The sequence below is a fragment of the Musca autumnalis genome, unplaced genomic scaffold (genome assembly GCF_047663935.1).
Source record: "Musca autumnalis isolate F117 unplaced genomic scaffold, ASM4766393v1 scaffold_5, whole genome shotgun sequence".
NCBI classification, from domain to species: Eukaryota; Metazoa; Arthropoda; class Insecta; order Diptera; family Muscidae; genus Musca; species Musca autumnalis.
Window position 1 is genome coordinate 102,708,738 of NW_027412088.1, and position 23,168 is coordinate 102,731,905.

Genomic DNA, 23,168 nt, shown 5'->3' on the forward strand with positions numbered 1-23,168 from the left:
ATCATAGCTAATTCGGCCTGAACATGAAGCCAAAAATAGCAATCGGCCGGGGCCTTATGTGGGGGCTATACCAAAACATGGACCGATATAGTACACCTTCGAACTTAATCTGCCTGCAAACAAAAGACGCATCGTTCTATAATGTCAGTGTCCTCTCTCAATTTTTTGGATGCTAGAGTGATTACCACAGGCGGACGTACATGCTGACTAAGAATTTTATCTTGATCAAGAATATATATAAATTTAGCATTATTTTCCGGCATTTTAATATTTATTTTAGCATTATTTTAAAGCTGATTCAGCTGCAAAACTTTTTTAGATCTGGTCACACTGTTCACAACTCTGTTTGACTGCATCTAAACATATTGTGAAATCATAACTACAATTGCAGAACTTCCAATTTTTTTTTTTTTGCTGGGTTGTTTTAACCAAATAAATGCATTTTATTTATTCGGAAATATTTTGCAGTGGCTTGCATTTTTATAGCATCTTTAGACTGCATTTAAATGCCATCCAAAACACTGCATCAAATGCAGTGATTTGGATCGAAAATGGACTGCATCCCAGCTATGTGCTATGGTAGCAAAATGGAGTGTATCCTAGCTGCGCTCTCTCTTGTAAAATTCATAAGTGAATTCCATGGTAGAATAAGAAAAGGTAGCAGCAATACACAGCTGACTGAACTGGGTTGTAACGTTAATGTCAAATTTCATATGACATTTTATACATTTATTTCTATTTCGAAGTACATTAGGGACATATATTTTTTGAGAAAAAAATATATCATTCGGAAAAAAACATTTCCCAGAAAGACTTCTTCATATCAATGATATGTAACCTCCTCCAAGTTCGAACGATAAGCCGCGCAGTAAATCCCCGCTTGTAGAGGCGATACAACGTTTGTTAATATGTGAGGTATTTTGTTAAAATTTAAAAAATAAAGCCCTAATAAACATGTGCTTCTTTGATTTCTAAAACAAAACATTGAAACAGCTTCTCCTTTTTCTATGAATTTCCAGCGACCCCAAACTTTTCTGCAAGAATTCTACTTTCTGCGAGAATTTATGCATTTAGTGGAATGATGTGGAAACATAAAAATTGAAAATGTATAGAATTTTCATTCATGTTTTCCAAAATATTCAACCAAATGTGAAAAATTATTAGTTTTTTAAATTCCACTAATTTATAGACATTTCCTTGTTTTGTTTACAAATACAACTGGCAGTAACGTTACAAACAAAAACAAATTCCTTTGTGGTTGTTGTTCGAGTTGTATTGATTGTAGTATTTACTTTACCTTATATTTGTTCTACCATGAGTGAATTCATAGGAAAGGATGTACTCCAACGGCAAATGTACTGTACACTTGTACTGATTAAACTGCATCCACGGATGCAAACTTTTTGCTGGGAAATCACTGCACTTAATGCAGTGTGTTGAAAAATGTTTGGTGTTTGGGGATTATTTTGGAGAACTTCAATAAAATATGTTTTTTTTTTGAGAAATTGGGTACAAGGGACTGAAGAATACTGGCAACGCTGCTTTAAATATATTCGTCAATTTCCATCTGGCAACTACGAGTTCATTAATCGATTTTCGATTAAGATTAGATTTTGCGATTATTATCTATCGAAATTCGATAAATATCGACTTCATATTCATTTTCGATTTGTGTATTCCTAGTTTCTTGCAATCTTGCGGAACAACAACACAACGGATCGGAACAATATTATCTGGTCAAAAACAAAAATTGTTTTGTTAATAGAGAAGTGGGGATAACTTCTAATGACCTTATTTTGCTCTGTCAGTTGACAGGTGTTAACTTGTAAAAAAATTAAAAGAATTGCAAATAAAGCCAATAAAACAAATGAAACCATCGAATTAATTTTCGGAAGTTTTGTTTACGTTTGTCGCTCGGTGTGAAAGAGAAAAGAAGTCAGTGAGAGTTGTAATTTTGCATTATTTGAATGTGCAAATTATTTTCTTACCAAACCAAAAGTTCTTAACTGAAACATAAAACATAGTTTTAAAATTATATCTGGCCAAATATAAATTTTGAATTTTTGTGTGAAGAAAATTTCATTGTGTTATTTACTTTTCCCCCCTTGTTTGGTGTATTCTTAATGCTCTCTCCGCGGTGTGTTGTGAATGAGAGAAAAGTTGAAAAGTGTGTGCTGTTGGTTTTTTTTGTTTTGCGAGAGGGTGGAATAGGATATGCGGGGGAAATTACTTGGCGGCGGAGAAGTACACACAACAAAATCGTGAAGAAGAAGAAAATGGTCAATTAGTGAAGTGAAGTTGCGAAAAAAGTATACAAAATTCAATTGCATTTTTATTTCTTTAATGCTTAGTTTTGAAGTTCAGTAGACATCTTTAAAATAAATTAAATTGAAATAAAAAGTAAACCAAACCCTTAAATTGGATACAAACAAAAAAGAAACGAAGTTTTGTTGAAAGAAAGCAATATTATATTTAGTTGTGCTCAGCTCGAAACAATATTGTGTCTTTTTGTTATTGTGGTTGTTGTTATTTTTTATCAAGTTAACTCGCAACCCAAGTAGAGCCTAACTAAAATCCTGTGTCGGTCACTGTGTTTTGTTGTTGGTAACAACAACAAAAGAAAGAAAGAAAAAAACCGGCCAACTTATCCAACCGCACCAGCAGCCATTGATTCATCATCTTTAGAGGCCAAAAGAAAAAATCACAAAATCCTGTTTTGTAACCTTAAGAAATTAAGAAAAAAGAAGAAGCAAAATACTCTTCAGCCAAACACACACGCCCAAATAAACTTCATTATTGTGTTCAAATGAACAACAACAACAACAACGAATTAAACAACATTATGGAACTATGGATGACAACTAACTAAAATTAAAATACAAACAACGACATAAACTAACTTAAACTAAAACACAACAATTCCCAATCCAAGTGCAAAAAAGAAAAACAAGTAAATGAACGAACATCATCATCATCATTATAAAGAGCATCATTTTATTCAACATCATTATTAGATTTGGTTAAGAGCAGCAGGCAGCAAGGCAGCATCATCATCGTCGTCAACTACTTTCCCCTTTTGAAAAGTTTTCGCAAAGAAACGGCTCCAACATGTCGACACGTTCTCAGCTAACAAAGGATTTAAATGGTGAGTTTCGTTTAGTTGTTGCAATTAAAACCAAATTTCTCCAACAACAACAGCCACGAAGAGGAAATATTTTTCTTTGTGTTTTGTTTATGTCATTAAATTACAATTCTGTGTTTTATGACACCATTCATTGCCAAAATGTGATGTTTAGAAGAAATGGGGGGATACATTAACTGAGTTTTTGAACACCTCATTCGTCGTTATATTTTTTTTTGGGCATGGTTGTATGCATTTTCATAAAGTATGGTGGCAATTGCAGAGATGGATGTTTTCAAATGAGTTTAGTAAGAAAACTAACACTTTTGGTATTTTGTAGAGCAAATTTCCACAGATTAGGGCTTCGTTTCACAATTTTTTTTAATAATAAAACAAATTATCAGCATATATAGCAATCGAAAACTGCTTCAACATACCAAAAATGTCCACAAAGTACGGGAACAGCTCACACATAAAAAATCATTGGCTGAAACATCAAAATCATCGTATCAGCCAATCAGAAGTCACCAAACCAGTTGCTAGTTTACCGAGATTCTCGAGATATGGACATTCCAAGTTGCGAAATAGATACAACCAAGGCAATAGGGATACCAGTGTAAATCTAGGGAAGTTCGATATCCGCAACAACAAGTGTACGTTGCGGTAATCAGAGACCCAGTAATACTTGTAGCAAACCATATGAGAAATAAGTCCAAATCTACACTAGGCAAGTTTACCTGCGGAAAGTCTCTGAAATTTTCAGCCGATTTCTTTTATATTGTTATATTCTCAGGCTTTAGGCTAGAAAAGGTATATACACTTTGAAACGACCAAAAATGTGCCTCAACGAAATAACGGTTTTAGACCCCAAGTATGTTTGGACGAATTTCGATTCTAACAATTTGGAGTCGATTTAGCCATAATCTGTCTGTCTGGCTGGTGCGCACGATAACTCTCGAACGGTTCAACCGATTCGAACAAAATTTTGGGTATCGTAATATTGCGTCCAAACTCAGTGCAAATTCGAAGATGGGCCATATCGGTCCACTCCTTCGGGTACATCCCCCACAGAAGATCAACATTTTTCTGTAAAATGGTGTGAACGATAACTGTCGAAGGCGCAATAGATTTGGTCCAAACATTCCACATCGTATTATTCCTTAAGATTGGTGCAGACTTTGCACATCGTATTATTTCATCCAGTCATGTATCAGGTTAAAATATAGACTATATCGGTACACTCCTTCGGGAACCTCCCACACAAAATTCGTATTAAGTAAAGTTTAAGAACTCCTCTCGTATCGTTTTCATTGTTTTTTCAGTAGGCCTCATTTACAACGGTACATTTTTTCCGGAGTAAGTCAATACTTCTTGAGATGATGGCCCAAAAGCTCCAACACCCTGCGACACATACTAAAATGGCTATTGTTCAAGATAACTCGTAAAACTTTTTCAAAAATTCCTTTCAAACTTAGTTTAACGTAATTTAATTTTTCGAGTCCATTATGAAAAAGTTTGGTTACTAAAAATGGTATAGCCCCACATATTCCATGCCATGATACATATTCATCACAGCTGACTGATACTTTCTTACTTGTTCGTATTTGACATAATTTTCAGTGTGTTGAAAACAAAACTCTCCGGAAAAGGGAACGAGAAAAATTGCCGTAAGAAAAATCGCCTAACGTAAATCGGGACTAACAGCTTGGGAAATTTAAATAGACCTGTTGCGCTTCTGGAACATAGATAGCTAACATGTATATAGAATACCTATATGAGTAATGGATATACGAAACAAGTACGAAAGTATCAATCGGTTTTGTCGACAGGGATATATCCGCAGCCTATGTGAATTGAAACTTTCATCTGCAGACAGATCGATTTGAGGATTTCAGAATTGTGTGGACCTTTTGAGACATTCAGGGATATATCCTCAGCCTATGTGAATTGAAACTTTCATCTGCAGACAGATTGATTTGAGGATTTCAGAATTGTGTGGACCTTTTGAGACATTTGAACTTACGATCTTGCCCACGAAAAATATAATATCGCAGTAAACAGGACTATAAATATTGGGTGATCCAAATTTGAAACAAATCGGTTGCTCCGTTCAATATATAGCGTGTACCACTTAGTCCGCATAGTGTCATTTCTTAATTCTTTTCGGAAGTTGTGGGCCGATATTGCCCATCTTCGAACTTTACTTCGAGCTGACGATTGAAGTTTGGGTATAACAAGTTTATTGTTGAAGAAGTTATTGAAAAATAACTTCGGTGGAGAATATCCACAAACAAAAAACAAGGGAACTGATGAGATTCTGTGGCGAGAATCGAAACTATAGTATACCCTGCCTTACCACTTGGCGAACAATGCCAAATCTTTTTAACTAATAAACTAGTTGTTTTAAAATATTAAAACAACAACTATGGGATTAAGCCAGACTATTTTGAAAAAACAAAATTTACTTTTTCTATAGAAAAATATCCACCAATTGACTTTTGTGCAACAGTTAATTTTTTCTATACACATTTTTCTATCAAAAAATGTTCACCAATTAACCTTTTCTATAGAAAAATGTTCACCAATCAACTTTTTCTATTGAAAATGTTCACCAATGAACTTTTTCTTTAGAAAAATGTTCATCAATTAACTTTTTCTATAGAAATATGTTCAATTAACTTTTTCTATAGAAAAATGTTGCAAGTGAACTGTTTCTATAGAAAAATGCTGCCAATGAACTTTTTCTATATAAAAATGTCCACCAATGAACTTTTTCTATAGAAAAATGTTCACCAATGAACTATTTCTATAGAAAAATGTTCACCAATGAACTTTTTCTATAGAAAAATGTTCACCAATGAACTTTTTCTATAGAAAAATGTTCACCAATGAACTTTTTCTATAGAAAAATGTTCACCAATGAACTTTTTCTATAGAAAAATGTTCACCAATGAACTTTTTCTATAGAAAAATGTTCACCAATGATCTTTTTCTATAGAAAAATGTTCACCAATGAACTTTTTCTATAGAAAAATGTTCACCAATGAACTTTTTCTATAGAAAAATGTTCACCAATGAACTTTTTCTATAGAAAAATGTTCACCAATGAACTTTTTCTATAGAAAAATGTTCACCAATGAACTTTATCTATGGAAAAATGTTCACCAATGATCTTTTTTCATAGAAAATGTTCACCAATGAACTTTTTCTGTAGAAAAATGTTCACCAATGAACTTTTTCTGTAGAAAAATGTTCACCAATGAACTTTTTCTGTAGAAAAATGTTCACCAATGAACTTTTTCTGTAGAAAAATGTTCACCAATGAACTTTTTCTATAGAAAAATGTTCACCAATGAACTTTTTCTATAGAAAAATGTTCACCAATGAACTTTTTGCATAGAAAAATGTTCACCAATGAACTTTTTCCATAGAAAAATGTTAACCAATGAACTTTTTCTATAGAAAAATGTTAACCAATGAACTTTTTCTATAGAAAAATGTTCACCAATGAACTTTTTCCATAGAAAAATGTTTACCAATGATCTTTATCTATGGAAAAATGTTCACCAATGATCTTTATCCATGGAAAAATGTTCACCAATGATCTTTTTCTATAGAAAATGTTCACCAATAAACTTTTTCTATAGAAAAATTTTCACCAATAAACTTTTCTATAGAAAAATGTTCCCCAATGAACTTTTTCTGTAGAAAAATGTTCACCAATGAACTTTTTCTATAGAAAAAATATTCACCAATAAACTTTTTCTGTAGAAAAATGTTCACCAATAAACTTTTTCTGTAGAAAAATGTTCACCAATGAACTTTTTCTATAGAAAAATGTTCACCAATGAACTTTTTCTATAGAAAAATGTTCACCAATGGACTTTTTCTATAGAAAAATGTACACCAATGAACATTTTCTATAGAAAAATGTTAACCAATTAACTTTTTCTATGCTTCCTAATATAGTGGCTCAAAACCTCTAAATGACTAAAGCGCGCGTTATCTGTCGAAAAGAAAGTACTTCCAAAATAAGATAGATTTCCAAAATGGACTATGCCGATGTATTGCATTTAGAGCTTCAATCCAAATATATATTTTTTTTTTGTCGGCAAGTTCGTCCGTCCGGTCATAAAATTATTGGGGAAAATGATGTTGGTTCCGTAGCCGGTATTCAATTCAATATTGTCAATAGATGAATTTTTCAATTAACAGGGCGACCGTATGTATATATCTGTCGACAAAGCTTTACTTGTTGCTTGTTTGTATAAATTTTAATTGAAATTCCCTAATACGGGCAACGCCTATCCTGCTTTCGTATTATTTATTTACTAGGGAAATCCTTGCTGCAACAATGTAGAGATTCGAGTCATTGTTTGCTTATCGATTCAGTCTTGCGTCCAACACAGTCTATAGTACCCACCATCTGCAAAAAATAAAAATACGTATTTCAACAGTGACTTTCCATCCCTGGATGCTAGAAGTATTGTAGTATGTATGCTGTGAGAAGTCGTTTTTGTTGTGTGTTCTGCTACTGCTGCATACTCTGTGTTTCCTGTTTCACTTTATGGGTACTTTCGGATATTTAGATTCGTTTGTTGCCTTCCACCAACCAGCCCTGCTTTACTTCTTCGCAGCTTTTTCCGTTTTTATGTTGTTTAGGTTTCTTGTTTGTTTGCTTCGCACTATGTTTTGTTGCTGTCATCATGTCATCGTCGTTCGTAATCCTTGTGTATCCATTTGCACCACCTACCTCATTCACAATTCATTGTAGTTGTTTTTGAAGTTGCATTTTATGACTCGTTCGCCTGTTTTATCTTGATTCTTAATGGTCATGTGTCACCACCAAATAAATTGTTTACCTCTTCCTCCCACACACCACAACAGAATGCACTTTCAACATGCTCTCGTGTGCTCTCTTTGTTGATTATGCGGCGTTTGTTTATTGAGCATTAATTTTATGACTTCGTATCCTTTTGCGAGAATAGCTAGTGAACAAACGAAGGCGAGAGGGTATCATTACTTTTTTCCTTGGCCAAGTACCAAAAATATAGGTCTCTCCCTCCCTCTCTTGTTTAGCAAATTGGAGGAGGGAGGACATTATTGTAAATAGGTGTACTTGTGGTTCCACTGATTGCTGAATCAGTATTGTTGGTCGGTGGGTGGGTGAGCTTTATTTTCCATTTCCATAACGCAACTACAATTTGTCAACCCTACATCTGCAATTAATCATCTTGGGGTAAAAATGGAGCCAAAAACGATTTAATTTTGTTTTTGCAGATTACCAAAAAAATTTGATTTGTGGGCCAATGAACTTTGTGGTGGAAATGGTCATTTAGGTGACTCATTTCTTATTTTGGGGAAACAACGTTTAGATGTGGAATTTAAAAAAAAAATGAAAGGCCATGATTCTATGATTAGGACGGTAATAATTGCTGTAATGACCTTTTTGGGGCACGGTAAATGGAATAATGCATTTTCCATAATCGCTTATAACTCACTTTAACCATATAGCGCTGAAGTATACATCATGTAGAGGTGTACCCCCAATTTTTTTAAAAGTTCGCACAATAATCCATACGCTTTTGCAAGCTTATTGTTTCTTCGCTGTCCGTCTGTCTTATGCACATCAAGATACAGCTCGCAATATTTATGATGGAGCTTTATAAATTCGTATAGAAGTACATATTACTTCTAGGATGTTTGGTTCTGAAAATGGGTTATATTGGTCCACGTTTTGATATAGCCACCATATAAAGCTACGTACCTTTTTCGGTATTTTCAAGGTTTTAGCCTCATTATTATACAGAAATAGCTGAAAATTGGTATTAAGTCTTCTTGGGGGCTACAGGTCTACGTTTGGAATACAGCCCCCATTGAACGATACCGAACGGCTTTATGTATTTCGAAGGTGATTTGGTCACATTTTCGGGCCGAAATTGTGGTAATTTGGTACTGTGGCTACAGAAGTTCAGACAATTTTGTAAATATAATTCTATCTTATGCTAGGGGCACCATATAGAGACTCCCTCCGATGTTGGTGGTTATTTTTAAGGGCTTTTCCTACTGAAGTGGGTGATACTTGGAATTTCCGATTTGCAATTGATGAAAAACTTCCACGGAGGAAATGATCAATACAGGTATATGTTTTGGTATATACCGCACACGACGGTATCTACACTGCAGTGACTATAATTTGATATTTCGGATTCTCATTACGGAAACACATCGAAACTAAACAACAACAAAAACTAACTATTCCATCAATCTATCCCACGATGGCCGGTGTGTACACACAAACCACATGGACTGCAGAGGTTAGTACTGTGTTGAATGTTATGGTCAGTGGTAGCAAAATTCCGATCCCCAACTACCCCAAGATTCTAGGGGTCCCATTAGAAAGTGTGTTCACGTCGTCCGCACATGCTACAGGTATCTGCGACAAACTGAGATGTAGGAACCAAGGTCCTCAAGTCCCCACCCGGCAGCTCTTGATGTGCAGAGAAATAAGCTTGTTGACCTCATATTACGAAATAGGTCGGTCTGTGGTAAGATATGCGGCGCCAGTATGGTCCGGGAATGCAAGTGCAACGTAATAGAAAAATATTCAAACCTGTTAGAATGCTTCCCGGAGAACTGCAAAGGGTGCCTCCTCATGTCTTGAGAATACCATCTATATGAGGAGACAGAGTTTCTTTCAGTACAGCTACACAATGGCATGCTCTCGTTGCAGCACTCGTTAGGGTGTTACCGTGAGAGCCATCATAACCAAGGCATGTCAGGAGGGATCTTCATGATCTATAAATAGGGGTCCAATATTACAAGAGAGAACCAACCCCTAGATTAGTCAACCCCAACGGACAAAATTTGATGTTTTGTGAGTAAAGTATACAAAAAATTTCTAAAAAATTACCATTTCGGGAGTGGCCCGGACACTCCGGGCTTCCCCCTGGCTACGTCGGTGGTCAAACCTACTTAACTAACTCCAGTAGCTTTGTGGTTACTGTCCATCGAAGCAGCCACATTCCTAGAACTAGAGCCAAATTAAGCAGAAAAGCGAACTTAAAAAACATACCACACTACATCTGCGTTCCGGGCAGCGGCTCCCGTCTTAATGTACACATGTTTGTATTTGTATCATTTTTCAGTGCTGGAACAGAGGAAAACCCAGGACCACTATGGATACGCTAACTTTGTCACATTCGCGTCCACCATACTCAAACTTCGTTGAGATGCAGTAGATAACGGGATTGAGGGCATCTCAGGGGTTGATCTGAACTCGTCCACGTGTGTGACTATGACAAGGTCTATGTTGCTGCATGCTGGGTGTACACAGCCCCAGTGAGTCGTCGTCATCAAAATACGGGACACCTCCGCAGTGTCCCCCCCCCCAACAGTAGCCGCACACCCAGCACTTAACGCCAGCCATTCGAGGAAGAATGTTATGTCGGAAGAATGTCATGGTCGCGACGGCCAGGAAACCAAACTCAACCACAACTGCAGCTACTGAGGAAGGATCGCACTAGAAGTGAAAGAAGTAGACCTACCTCGCTTAAATCTGGCTCTATTGACACGTACATGGAATGTATGGGTGTAGGCGTGAGGTGTGGAACTGCCGAGGTTGAGTTGCTTAATGTATACATACCACCGATACTCCAGATTGTAGGTCCAACATTAGGAAGGTCATAACCGTCTGGTTTTGGGGGAGTTTAATGTTTTCATGAGTTTCGGGTATAGTGCTGGCTCTGCGTTTCGCACGCTCGGTTAATTAGTGGATATTGCCACTGTTCGCCAGATAAAAATGTTTTGTCACTAGGTCTATCAAATGACGTCACCTGACAAACCGCCCTTTCTCTTTATTTAGGCCATCTCTCCATAATGGTCCCACCAGCAGGCCACACGATTTCATCACCTCTGAACGCCGCACTTCCCACAATCATGAGAGAGCTAATTGGCCTAGTTTCAGAGAGTTCACTAATCACGTGTCAGAGATTTGCCCAACCCTTCTGATGTTTGGGTAGTAGAAAGGACGTTCCGAGACTTCATCACTGCTGCAGCCACTAGCCGTATATCTGCTGGTCGAATACCCGAAGGGAGGATTAGTAAATGAGCAACTTCAATGACCCCAGAGTCTGGGAGTCGACATTGGAAGTGCACAGGTTGGTCGATGGGCATAAAAGAAACAAGTGGCTAAATCATCTGAAGAATTGCAACATTGGAGCCGTAAAACTGAATTGTGGGCAACGTTTAAAACACTCTCGTACACTGGAAAGAAGGAAGAAAGGACCTCAGTCACGTTTGAGGACGTTTCGCTGACTGATCCGAAGAGGTGAGAAAGTTATTTTAATCTACAGTTTGTCGTGCACAGCGGGTGTTACAGCGCGAAGAGGAACGACCAGAATGTACAATGAATAATGTTGCAATTTTCACCAGGAACACTAAATCATCCAAAGAGTTGGAGCCTGATGGAAACTCCATGCTAATGCTGAAACAACTGGATGAGACGGGAGTCGAGTATCTTAACCAAAGTTCTTAACCTGTCGCTAGTCACCCACATCGTTCCCGAAGTCGGGAAAATGAGCAAGGTGGACCTGCTATTAAAGCCAGGAATGGATGCCAGCAATGTTGAATCGTACAGACCGGATTTGGTTTTTTGCCCTTAGCAAAGACCCTTAAGAATTTAGTCCTTCCCAGCGTCAGAAATAGCTATCCAGTTGCCGATCATCAGCATGGGTTTCGTAAGAAGCACAGCACGACAACAGCGCTGCACGTCGTCTCCACACATATTATTCGAGTACCCCAACAGAGCAAGCCGTGCGACAGAACAGTGATTATGGCGCTCGACGACTTTGAGCAGACTACCCTCTAGCCGACACGTTGGATAATCAATTATATGTGTGGACGCCAGATGTTTGTGGAATTCAGAAATAAGCAGTCTAAGACCCGTAGAGTGAAACGGCGAGTTCTCCAAGGCGGGGTGATATCTTCGGAATGGTTTAATCTTTACTGTTCTGAAATTTTCCACACCCTCTAGTACACATTGGCTCGATGACATGGGACCTACTTTTTTAGCTTCAGCTGTTTAGTCTGGCTGTTGCCGGCCTGTCAGTCATCATCACTCATATATAGATTTTTTGGGAAACTCATAATTCCCCAAATAAGGACTCGAAAATTCCCACGAACCAAAGTGACGTTATTTTCCACAAATGTTCAAAAGTTTACTCTTTGGTGTGGTTATTGAATGCCAATTAAAACTGTATCATTTTTTGGGGAGGGGTTATGTGATTTGCGGTTCATACTTACCGATTTAAGAGACCCAAAAGTACAAAAAAAACACTGCAAAGCAATATTTGATCTTAAATAAAGAACTTAAAAAAAAGAAATTGAAATCCTTAACATTTCCCTTAATTTTCTGAGTGGCATAATGCAACCGAACCTATTCTATATGCACCCATGACATTCAGAGTCCCATCTATGTTCCCATATTGGCCACCATTTAACAGAATCCAATTACTAAAATTAACACATGTTTCATGCAGCTAATTTATATCAAAGATTTTCAAAATATCCACAAAATTATGACATAATTGAATATCATAATTTTAAATAATTTAATACACAAAATCCACACACACATCCAAAACTGAAAAACTTATTTTAGAATATTAATCAAATGAAAGTTCGTTCGAAAAATTAAGGGGAGGGAATTCCCAATTTTCTTTGTTTCTGAAAAAATGGATGAGACAGCATTTTACCAAACATCAAATAATGCCACAATTTGTGCTGGTATCAACAGCATGTTTACGCCTCACAAAAATAAACAGCTTCGCTGATCTACTTTGGTGTTCACTTTTGCGGTCGATACTCAGCTTCTGCTGTTGGCTGGTGGCGGCTGTCATCACAGCAACATTGACTTCTTCTTTTGTTATTACTAAATATGTAACAATATAATGCAGGCTAGAAATCTTCAAGTGGCCATTTACACAGTTCATTAATAGGCCGGCAAAACGGGGAAAGGGAAAAGTAATATTTTGGTTTACTTAACTATGCCGCCTCTGCCATTACTTTCAAGAGCTTTAAATTGTTATTAGTTTCTTTTAAAGACAGAAGGCAACAAATTCAAGGGGTTTTTCTTAATTTATTCCTTAAAAATTTAAAGAAGGTGTGTCACTACAATTGGTATACTTCAAGAGTTAACAGTATATATCGATAAAAAGAATAATTTACAATAATTTCATAAAGTAACAAAATTGTATGTAATCTTCTTAAGATACTTTATAATTCTGTACGGCCTATTTTACTTTTGATGTATGGACCATTTTTTGGTTTCTTCCACTATTTCCTCACTGGCCCTCGTACATGTTCCGTATGTGTTTTTGTGCAGTAGTCTTATTTATTTTTTTATTGCAGTCGATGAATCGCTTTTTAGAGACTTCTCTCGATGCGCTCTATTGACCTCATTTATGCCGTGTCGAAAAATTTTGTAGACATATTCTCAACATCACAACAACTGCACCAGCACCACAAAGAACAACGCCATGTATTACCAAAATAACAACAACAACAAACAAGTATTTGAAAACAAACATTAGACAAAAATAGTTTCGGAACAAACAGCCAGCCAGCCATTCCAAGAAGATTTATTTATTAAAATCGATGTTATTTTCCACAAAAAAAAAACAAAAATTTAAAAATTCTGGAGAAAAACTTTTAATTTGCTTTTGAATTCTTTCAATTTAACGATAATTATAAAGAAAGAATAGGCAGATAGAAGGAAAAAAACAAGGGGAAATATACTTAATGTGCCAATGGATTAGTAAAGAAATTTTGGGATATTGTTTTTCTCGCTTAATTTATGAATTTTATATTATGTGGAAAATTGTTGATTTTTCTATCAAGTTAATTGGATCGGAGGAGATAAAATAGACATGCATTTAAATATGAAATGTGTCACTCAAATGTAACAAATACACGATTTTATAGGGCGATTGAAGGCAAAAACTAGTCCAATTCAACACATAATGTGAAAAAGGCTGTTCTAATAAATTGATTTATATAAATATATTAGGGTGACCCAAAAACATATTTTTAAGGGCTCCTCACCCTTCGCCATCAAGGGACTTGAAGACCTTGTTCCTACATCTCAGCTTGTCGGGAATAGCTATGGCATGTGCGAACGACGTGAACATGCTGTCGAATTTGACCCCTAGAATCTTGAGGTAGTTAGAGGTTGAAATTCTCCTACCATAGACCATGACATTCAACTCAGTGCTCGCCTCTGCAGTCATGGCCAAGATCGTAAATCAATCCACCTACGTTACGATCCCAATGCCGTCTGCAGGGGGTGAAACACAGGAGAAGTAGAGGTAAAACAGTTCCGGAGATATCACCTCTTGAGGAACTCGCTGTTTCACTCTACGGGGCTTTGGACCTTTTGTTCCTGAATTCCACGTACGACTGATTATCCAACGTTTCAAACGTGGACGGATGTTGGTCTGCTCAATGTACTCAAACAGCCTGATCTGCTTGACTGTTTTAAAGGCTTTTGATAAGTCGAACTCTGTCATCACTGTTCTATCGCACGGCTCGCTCTGGTTGAATCCTGCAGAGCTGTTGTCGTGCTGCGCTGCTTACGGAACCATTAGCATGAATAGATTTTTCTCACGCTAGGAGAGGAGTAAAGCCTCAAGAGTCTTTGCCCCGGGCTACAAAAGCGAAATCTGTCGTTGTTGTTGTAGCAGCATACAAACCTACATACATAGAAGCATAGATTTGATGTTGGGTTGGCAGCCGCTGGCCGAAACACAAGGGTTTCGGGTCAATCCGGTACGTTAGAACCCGCTGCCGTGGGAAATCTGTTGTACGATTCACCTTTACGTGGCATAGTTGCTCGGTTTCAGTAGCGGGACCACCACTGCCCAATTTCCAAACTCTTCTCTTCGCCCTGTCACACCCGAGGTGCTCGACAAACTGTCGATTCAAATAACTTGCGCACATCTTTGGGTCAGTCAGCGTAACATCGCCAAACGTGACTGAGGTTATATATTCCTTCTTTCCAGGGTTCGAGAGTGACTTAACCGTTGCCCGCAATTCACTTCTTCCTGCTCCAATGTTTCAACTCTTCAGGTGATTTAGCCACATGTTTCGCTATGCTCACCTACCGAACTGTTAACCTCCATTGTCAGTTTCCTGACTCTGGGGCAGGGTCGTCCATCTGTTTACTGCGGGCGCCCACTGAGTTGTTTTGCATTTGCTTTTCTCTCTCATTCACTGCCTACGTGAGCACCAGGAGTACCAGGTTGGTGGTTTTCCAGCTACTTGTGGTGATTTTTGACGTACAAAAACCACTGTTTAAGCAGGAATGTCCACTTTTTTTTTAAGGTAAAAATCTCTACAGACCTATGGTGCGTATGTGGCTGTAGCGATTTTTACCTCGGAATAGTTGGCATCCCTGGTGAGCACAAGCGAATGATAAACATCATTTGGTTGTTGTTTTTTCACCTATACATAAATACTTGTTTTAGTTTGATGGAATTCTCTTGGGCGACTCTGCTCTGGGATCACAGGGTTTAGCACGACAAAGCTTATAACGCTCTTCTGCCAATCCCGTCGACCCTGCTGAAAAATATGTTTTCACTTCGAATATTATGTATTCGTATATGGCGAGCGAGGTGCCACCGTGGTGCAATGATATGCAGACCCACCTTGCACGCAGAAGGTCGTGGCTTCGACTCCCCGGCCAGGCAACATCAACGTTGGCAAAACACCCCTCAGTAATGTTGGCGACTTTTTCTGAGTATTTCAGCCATGTAAAAACTTCCCTACAGGAGGTGTCCTAGGACATGCCGTTCGGACTCGGCGATAAACTGTAGGTCCCATATCATTCAGCTAATATGAATCGGGGTGCCATAATTGATATGTCCCTTCTGGGATGTTTGTGGAACAATTATATATATGGCGAGCGGGTTCAGCAGTGACGATGTCTCGGAACATCCTTTTCGCTACCCGAACATCAGATGGATGGAGCAGACCTCTAAAGCGGTAATTAGTGTACTCTCTGAATCAGCTTTCCCTTTGATTAACGAAAGTGCGGCGATCAGAGGTGATGAAATCGGGCGGTCTGCTAATGAAGACAATTATGGGGAGATGGTCTGATCCAAGAGAAATGACAGGTTATCAGGTGACGTCATTTCTCAGACCAGGTGATAGAATGGTTCTGTTTGGTGAACTGAGACACTCTCCTCTATTTCTGGTAGGGGTGTCCACGTGTAGCGTGCAAAACGTAGAGTTATCAATCCGCTCATCCAGCGCTGTAACACTCTGGTCGTTTCCGAGGACCGAATGCCACAAATCATGATGCCTATTAAAGTCCCCCAGGGTCAGACGTTTATGACCTACAAAAAGCGAGCTAATGTAAGGCTTGTAACCTGAAATACAGCTATTTACCGGGCTGCATATATACATAGGTAAAGCAACACTACCTCGGTAGTTCCATACCTTACTACAACCCCCATAAATACCATGTGGGGTCATTAGGGTCAGGCTCAAGCGAGATAAGTCTATATTGAATAGATTGGTGCAATAGGAAAGCTAATCGCCCACCTCCACTTCTGGTACGATCCTTCATCAGTACGTTGTAAACATCACAACGCTGTAAGCTGCAGTTGTTGATGAGCTTGGTTTCCTGCACCGCCGCGACCTTGATATTCTTCCTACTCACAAACTCCTCTTTTCCTCGATGCTGCGTTTGCGGTTGCTTTTGCTCGCCGGGGGCTGTTCACGCAGCCTGCAGCAAAATAGTCCATGTCGTAGTCCCTCACATGGACAAGTCCAGACCAACCCCTTAGATGCACTCACTCCTGGCGTCTTTTGCATCTCACGGTAGGTTGGTTATGGGTGAAGTTGCGGATGAGACAAACCGAGCACAAATATATTTAGGGGTAGTTAATGACTTCGTCCACCTCGGCACTGCCATAAACGTAACAAAACAACATCAGTTGTGAAACAAAAAGTATAGTATTGTCCAATAGATGCAACTTTGGTCTAAGTAAGGAGTTTTTCTCTTAAAATATTGTTGTTATTGATGTTTAGTATAACCTCCTATATAACAATTACTTGTAATTTGGCTATGAACAGGAAATAACCCTATTAAATCTATTGACAGAGGCCCATATTTATTCAGAACATCACCAATTGTCAAGAATAAATTCCCAAAAGTTTCACAAATTCGTGTAATTTTTGGGCAAAAAGATTTCGGACGAAAGTCTCAATATCTAGCCGAAGGTCAAGAATATCCGTTTACCGATAATGTCTATAAATCCTCGCTTTAAAATCAATCTATTTTATAGTCGTCAGGACTAAAAGATTTAGGTTTGCTTTTATTATGCCACAGGCTGAGGGTATTTAAATTGGTTGTAAACTTCCTTTTCAAAAAATGCCAACCTAAAGATGTCTCATTTGCTATTTTTGTTTTGAATAAATGTTTACTGTCTTATAATCATTGTCATGAGGACGTGACATTACGTTGATAAATTCAAAGCAGAATGATTAATTTTTGTTAAATTTATGATAAGTTATCTATAAGTTTTTTGGTTTTATTTTGAATGTAGCTGACAACAACCACAAGGCAAGGCATTGATTAATATTTATATTCTCATGCGGCAGAAAATAAATTATATTTTTCTAATTAAAATTAAATGTTACATCAAGAACTTTCAACAAAGGAGTCAAAGTAGATTACAAAAGTCAAATATAATTAAAGAAGATACAATGATATCGAGATGATATTTTCGGAATCTGCGACTGTTACTCTATTTTTTCTGCTATCTATTTTTATTTTCATTGTGCCTATGCTTTTATAGCAGCAATGCTCTGTCTTTGCAAAAACACTATCTCCAGGGCAATAGACAACACAATAAGAAACAAGTGAGCAAAGGCTATAGTCTGGACGGGGCCGACCATGTGATACCCTACACCACTACCCCTGTGCATAAGCTTTTCACTGGTAAACATTTCTTTTAGGAAATATAAACCGACTACCACCAAAAATAATATGCCTCTTTGTCTCTGGGACCCCCATAAGCAACCAAAATTTCGTGACCATCCGATCAAAATTACGACCTGTAGCTTGATTGCAAAAAAATGGAAGAATAGGATGCATTACCGACTTTTGTGGTATCTCCCTTGTTTGACCACCTTCGCCAACTGCTTTACACCAATGTAAAGGTAATATTTTCTTCTTCCATTGACAGGCTTTGTCGTTGGAATACCCCTACTAGAAGCCAATATATTCACAAAGAATAACACTTTGAATTTGTCTCCAAATGAGTTTTTCCCCATTCCGACCCCTAAATATTATCCAGCTATCACCAAAATCAATAGGCTTCTTCCAATGTGGGACCCGCATCAACTCCCAAAAAATTCGTGACGATCCGATTAAAATTGGGACCTGTAGCGTGATTACAAACAAATCGGAAAATGGGATGCATTACCGACTATTGTGATATCTCTGTTGTTTGAGTAGCTACGACAACCTACTTTACATCGTTGTAAAGGTGATATTTTCTACTTTCCTTGCCAGGTTTTGCTTTTGATATACCTCTTAAAGAAACAGAGATTTTGGCTTTGAAATAAAACGTAGACCTTTTCTCCAAATAAGTTTTTGCCCATTCCGACCCTTGAATATTATCCGACCATCATTAAAATCAGTAGGCTTCTTCCTCTGTGGGACCCCCATTAACCCCCAAAATTTCGTGACCATCCGATCAAAATTGCGACCTGTAGCGTGATTACAAAAAAATCGGACAATGGGATGCATTATCGGCTATTGCCATATCTTTGATATTTGACCACCTACGACAATTTGCTTTACACCGTTGTAAAGTGATATTTTCTACTTTCCTTATCAGGTTTTGCTTTTGATATACCTCTTAAAGAAACAGAGATATTGGCTTTGAAATAAAATGTTGACTTTTCTCCAAATAAGTGTTTGCCCATTCCGACCCCTAAATATTATCCGACCATCACCAAAAACAATATGCTTCTTCATCTGTGAGACCCCCATTAACCCTGAAATTTTCTTGACGATCCGATCAATATTGTGACCTGTAGCGTGATTTCTAAAAAAATAGAAAAATGGGATGTATTACCGACTATTGCGATATCTCCGTTATTTGGTTACCTACGCCGACCTAGTTTGCATCATTGTAAAGACGGGATCTTCTACTTTCATAGTCAGGCTTTGCTTTTGGAAAATTTTCAACCAAAGCTGTGATATTTGTCAATATAATTAAAATCGCAAAAATGAAAATTGGGGTTTTAATTGCTACTATTGCGATATCTTCGTTGTTTGATCACCTACGAGCACCTACTTTACATCATTAGAAAGGTGATATTTTCTGCTTTTATTGTCACGTTTTGCTTTTGGTATACCCCATATAGAAGCTGAGATATTGGCTTTGGAAAAAAACGTTGTCTTTTTATCCACTTAAGTTTTTTGCCCTTTCCGACCCCTAAAAATTATCCGACCATCACCAAAATCAATAGGCTTCTTCCCCTCCGGGACCCTCATCAACATCCAAAATTTCGTGACGATCCGATCAAAATTGCGGTCTGTAGCGTGATTACAAGGTTTAGATGGACAGACGGACAGACGGACGGACGGACGGACTGACGGACGGACACACATAGCCAGATCGACTCAGCTCGTCGAGACATTCATTTTGATATATATAAGTATGGGTCTACGACCATTATTTCGATGCGTTACAAACTTTTTGGCCAAAACCAACTTATAATACCCTCCCCACATAGTGGTGTAGGGTATAAAAATATCGTCATTTTTCAATCCCGAATTACCACAACTGTTTTCAATACCCACTAGAACAACTTGATTAATTTCTTATTGTCTTATGAAGAAGGTCTTCCACTACTTTAAAATATTATAAATAATACTTCCACTCTGTGACACTTATTATTGTTTAAATATAATCTCTTTTTATTAAGTGAATCATCCATCCATTCATTCACTTACGCATTTTTTGCCATACTCATCAACACTCGAACAAATTAGATAAGAATGTTATGGATCTGTAGTCTATCGAGTAATAAGTACGTACATACGTACATTTGTACGTACGTAGAAGCAATCAATAACGTTTATATTCATGTAAATTATTCATGAACTAACAGTGACATAAACAAAAAAAGAAACAGAAAATCTCACAAAAAACAAAAGCGCCAAGGGGTTATTGCACTTGCCATGACAAGGAACTTGGCAATAAACCCTCCAATGTTTGTTTGCATGCACTCACAATGTTACACAATTAGTTTAGGGGGAGGGTGGCAGGTTATGTGAGGTGACATGTAGTCATATATTCATCATGTAGCATTAGCAGACTCAACGAGGTTATGTTAGTAATTTTGGGTCAAAGATTGTATCCCAGCAAAAAATAAATAAAAACTTCTTTTGATGTGAGAAAAATTCTTCTATAGATCGATTCACGGTATAATCGTCGATAGTAAATGTAAGCGTCGTATAATGCATGAATTAACTGTGTCATTGCATGCAGATAGGGAATATGATCAGAGAAAACATAATTTAAAACCAAAATTGGATGTTGTTACTATGCAGACCAAGGATATGTATGTTCTACGAGCGCCTAGGAGAGCATGTGCCCGCTGCCCTGGCCATGATATTAGGATTGTTGTAGGAGATTTGGACGAAAATTGAGAAGGAAAATATTATTGACAGCACGGGTTTCGGCACGTTCTGCCTTCATGGTGTAACATTTCAGCGGCAAAAATATGGTAGTGAACAGCACCGGCACCGAGTTTCATCACCTCGACATATACCTTTCACCCTTTCTTTCAGAAAGGATATATAGAAGCACCATTTCTTTCAGAAAGGGTCTATAGAATAAGCCTATCTTTCAGATAGGCTTTCTTTCAAAAGGAGTCTATAGAAGCACCATTTCGCTCAAAAAGGGTCTTTCAGGAAGGGTTTATAGAAGCAACCTTATAATCAAAAAGGGTCTACAGAAGCACCCTTTGTTTCAGAAAGGGTTTACAGAAGCACTCTTTGTTTCGGAAAGGATCTATAGAGGCACCCTTTCTTTCAGAAAAAGTCTATATAAGCACACTTTGTTCCAGAAAGGGTATATAGAGGCACCCTTTCTTTCAGAAAAGCTCTATAGAAGCACACTTTCTTTCAGAAACGGTCTATAGAAGCACCTTTCTTTCAGAAAAGGTCTATAGATACACCCTTTCTTTCAGAAAGGGTCTATAGAAGCACCATTTCTCTCAAAAAGGGTCTTTAGATACAGTCTTTCTTTCAAAAAGGGTCTATAGAAGCACCCTTTCTTTCAAAAAGGGTCCATAGAAGCACCCTTTCTTTCAGAAAGGGTCTAAAGAAGCATCCCTTCTTTCAGAAAGGGTCTATAGAAGCACCATTTCCTTCAGAAAGGGTCTAAAGAAGCATCCCTTCTTTCAGAAAGGGTCTATAGAAGCACCATTTCCTTCAGAAAGGGTCTATTGAAGCACCATTTCCTTCAGAAAGTGTCTATGGAAGCGCCTTTTTTCAGAAAGGGTCTATAGAAGCACCCTTTTTCAGAAAGGGTCTACATAAGCATCCCTTCTTTCAGAAAGGGTCTATAGAAGCACCCTTTCTTTCACAAAGGATCTATTGAAGCACCATTTCTTTCAGAAACGGTATATAGAAGCATAAGTTCTCTCAAAAAGGGTCTATAGAAGCACAATTTCTCTGAAAAAGGGTCTATAGAAGCACCCTTTCTTCCACAAAGGATCTATTGAAGCAACATTTCTTTCAGAAACGGTCTATAGAAGCATAATTTCTCTCAAAAAGGGTCTATAGATGCATCCTTTCTTTCAGAAACGGTCTATATATGCATCCTTTCATTCAGAAACGGTCTATTGAAGCACCATTTCTTTTAGAAAGGGTCTATAGAAGCACCCTTTATTTCAGAAAGGGTCTAAAGAAGCATCCCTTCTTTCAGAAAGGGTCTATAGAAGCACCATTTCCTTCAGAAAGTGTCTATAGAAGCGCCTTTTCTTTCAGAAAGGGTCTATAGAAACACACTTTTTTCAGAAAGGGTCTACATAAGCATCCCTTCTTTCAGAAAGGGTCTATAGAAGCACCCTTTCTTTCACAAATGATCTATTGAAGCACCATTTCTTTCAGAAACGGTCTATAGAAGCACAATTTCTCTCAAAAAGGGTATATAGATGCATCCTTTCTTTCAGAAACGGTCTATAAATGCATCCTTTCTTTCAGAAACGGTCTATTGAAGCACCATTTCTTTTAGAAAGGGTCTATAGAAGCACCCTTTATTTCAGAAAGGGTCTAAAGAAGCAACCCTTCTTTCAGAAAGGGTCTGTAGAAGCACCCTTTCTCTCAGAAAGGTTGTATAGAAACACCCTTTCATTCAGAAAGGGTCTATAGAAGCGCCTTTTCTTTCAGAAAGGGTCTATAGAAGCACCCTTTTTCAGAAAGGGTCTACATAAGCATCCCTTCTTTCAGAAAGGGTCTATAGAAGCACCTTTTTCTCTCAGAAAGGTTGTATAGAAACACCCTTTCATTCAGAAAGGGTTTATAGAAACAACCTTTCTTTTAGAAAGGGTCTATAGAAGCACCCTTTCTTTCGGAAAGGGTCCATAGAAACACTCTTTCTTTAAGAAAGGGTCTTTAGAAACACCATTTCTTTCTGAAAGCGCCTATAGAAGCACCCCTTCTTTCAGAAAGGGTCTATAGAAGCACCCTTTCATTCGCGTTGCGTGGAGGAGAATATTCACTTGAGGTTAAAGAGGAACCAAGATATATTCTAGACTTTGCCATGTAAAAGCCAATCAAGTCTGTTGCTCCATACCCGACTTTTCACCCATTACCCTACTACTAATTATTAGAGTTGGGCAATCTCGTTCAATTGAACGACCTGGATCACTATCTCGTTCAATGGACACCGGTAATTTCTTTGACAAAACTGCGTATACTTAATTTCACACGTTGGTTTCTATGATGTTACTCATTCGT

At 37.8% G+C, this 23,168-nt stretch overlaps 1 protein-coding gene across 7 annotated transcripts in view; it reads left to right on the forward strand.

Moving 5' to 3' along the window:
- Positions 1–1,679: 1,679 nt before the first annotated feature.
- LRR (capping protein regulator and myosin 1 linker 1 leucine rich repeat protein) overlaps positions 1,680–23,168 on the forward strand; it is a 241,654-nt gene continuing 220,165 nt past the window's right edge. For 2 of the 7 annotated variants that reach the window (XM_073992000.1, XM_073992010.1), the window contains exon 1: positions 1,680–3,145. In XM_073992000.1, coding sequence (XP_073848101.1) covers positions 3,109–3,145 — 37 coding nt within the window. In that variant the 5' untranslated portion in view covers positions 1,680–3,108. The remainder of the gene's footprint in view (positions 3,146–23,168) is intronic. The other 5 variants (XR_012413407.1, XM_073991999.1, XM_073992006.1 and 2 more) reach the window with 5 other exon arrangements.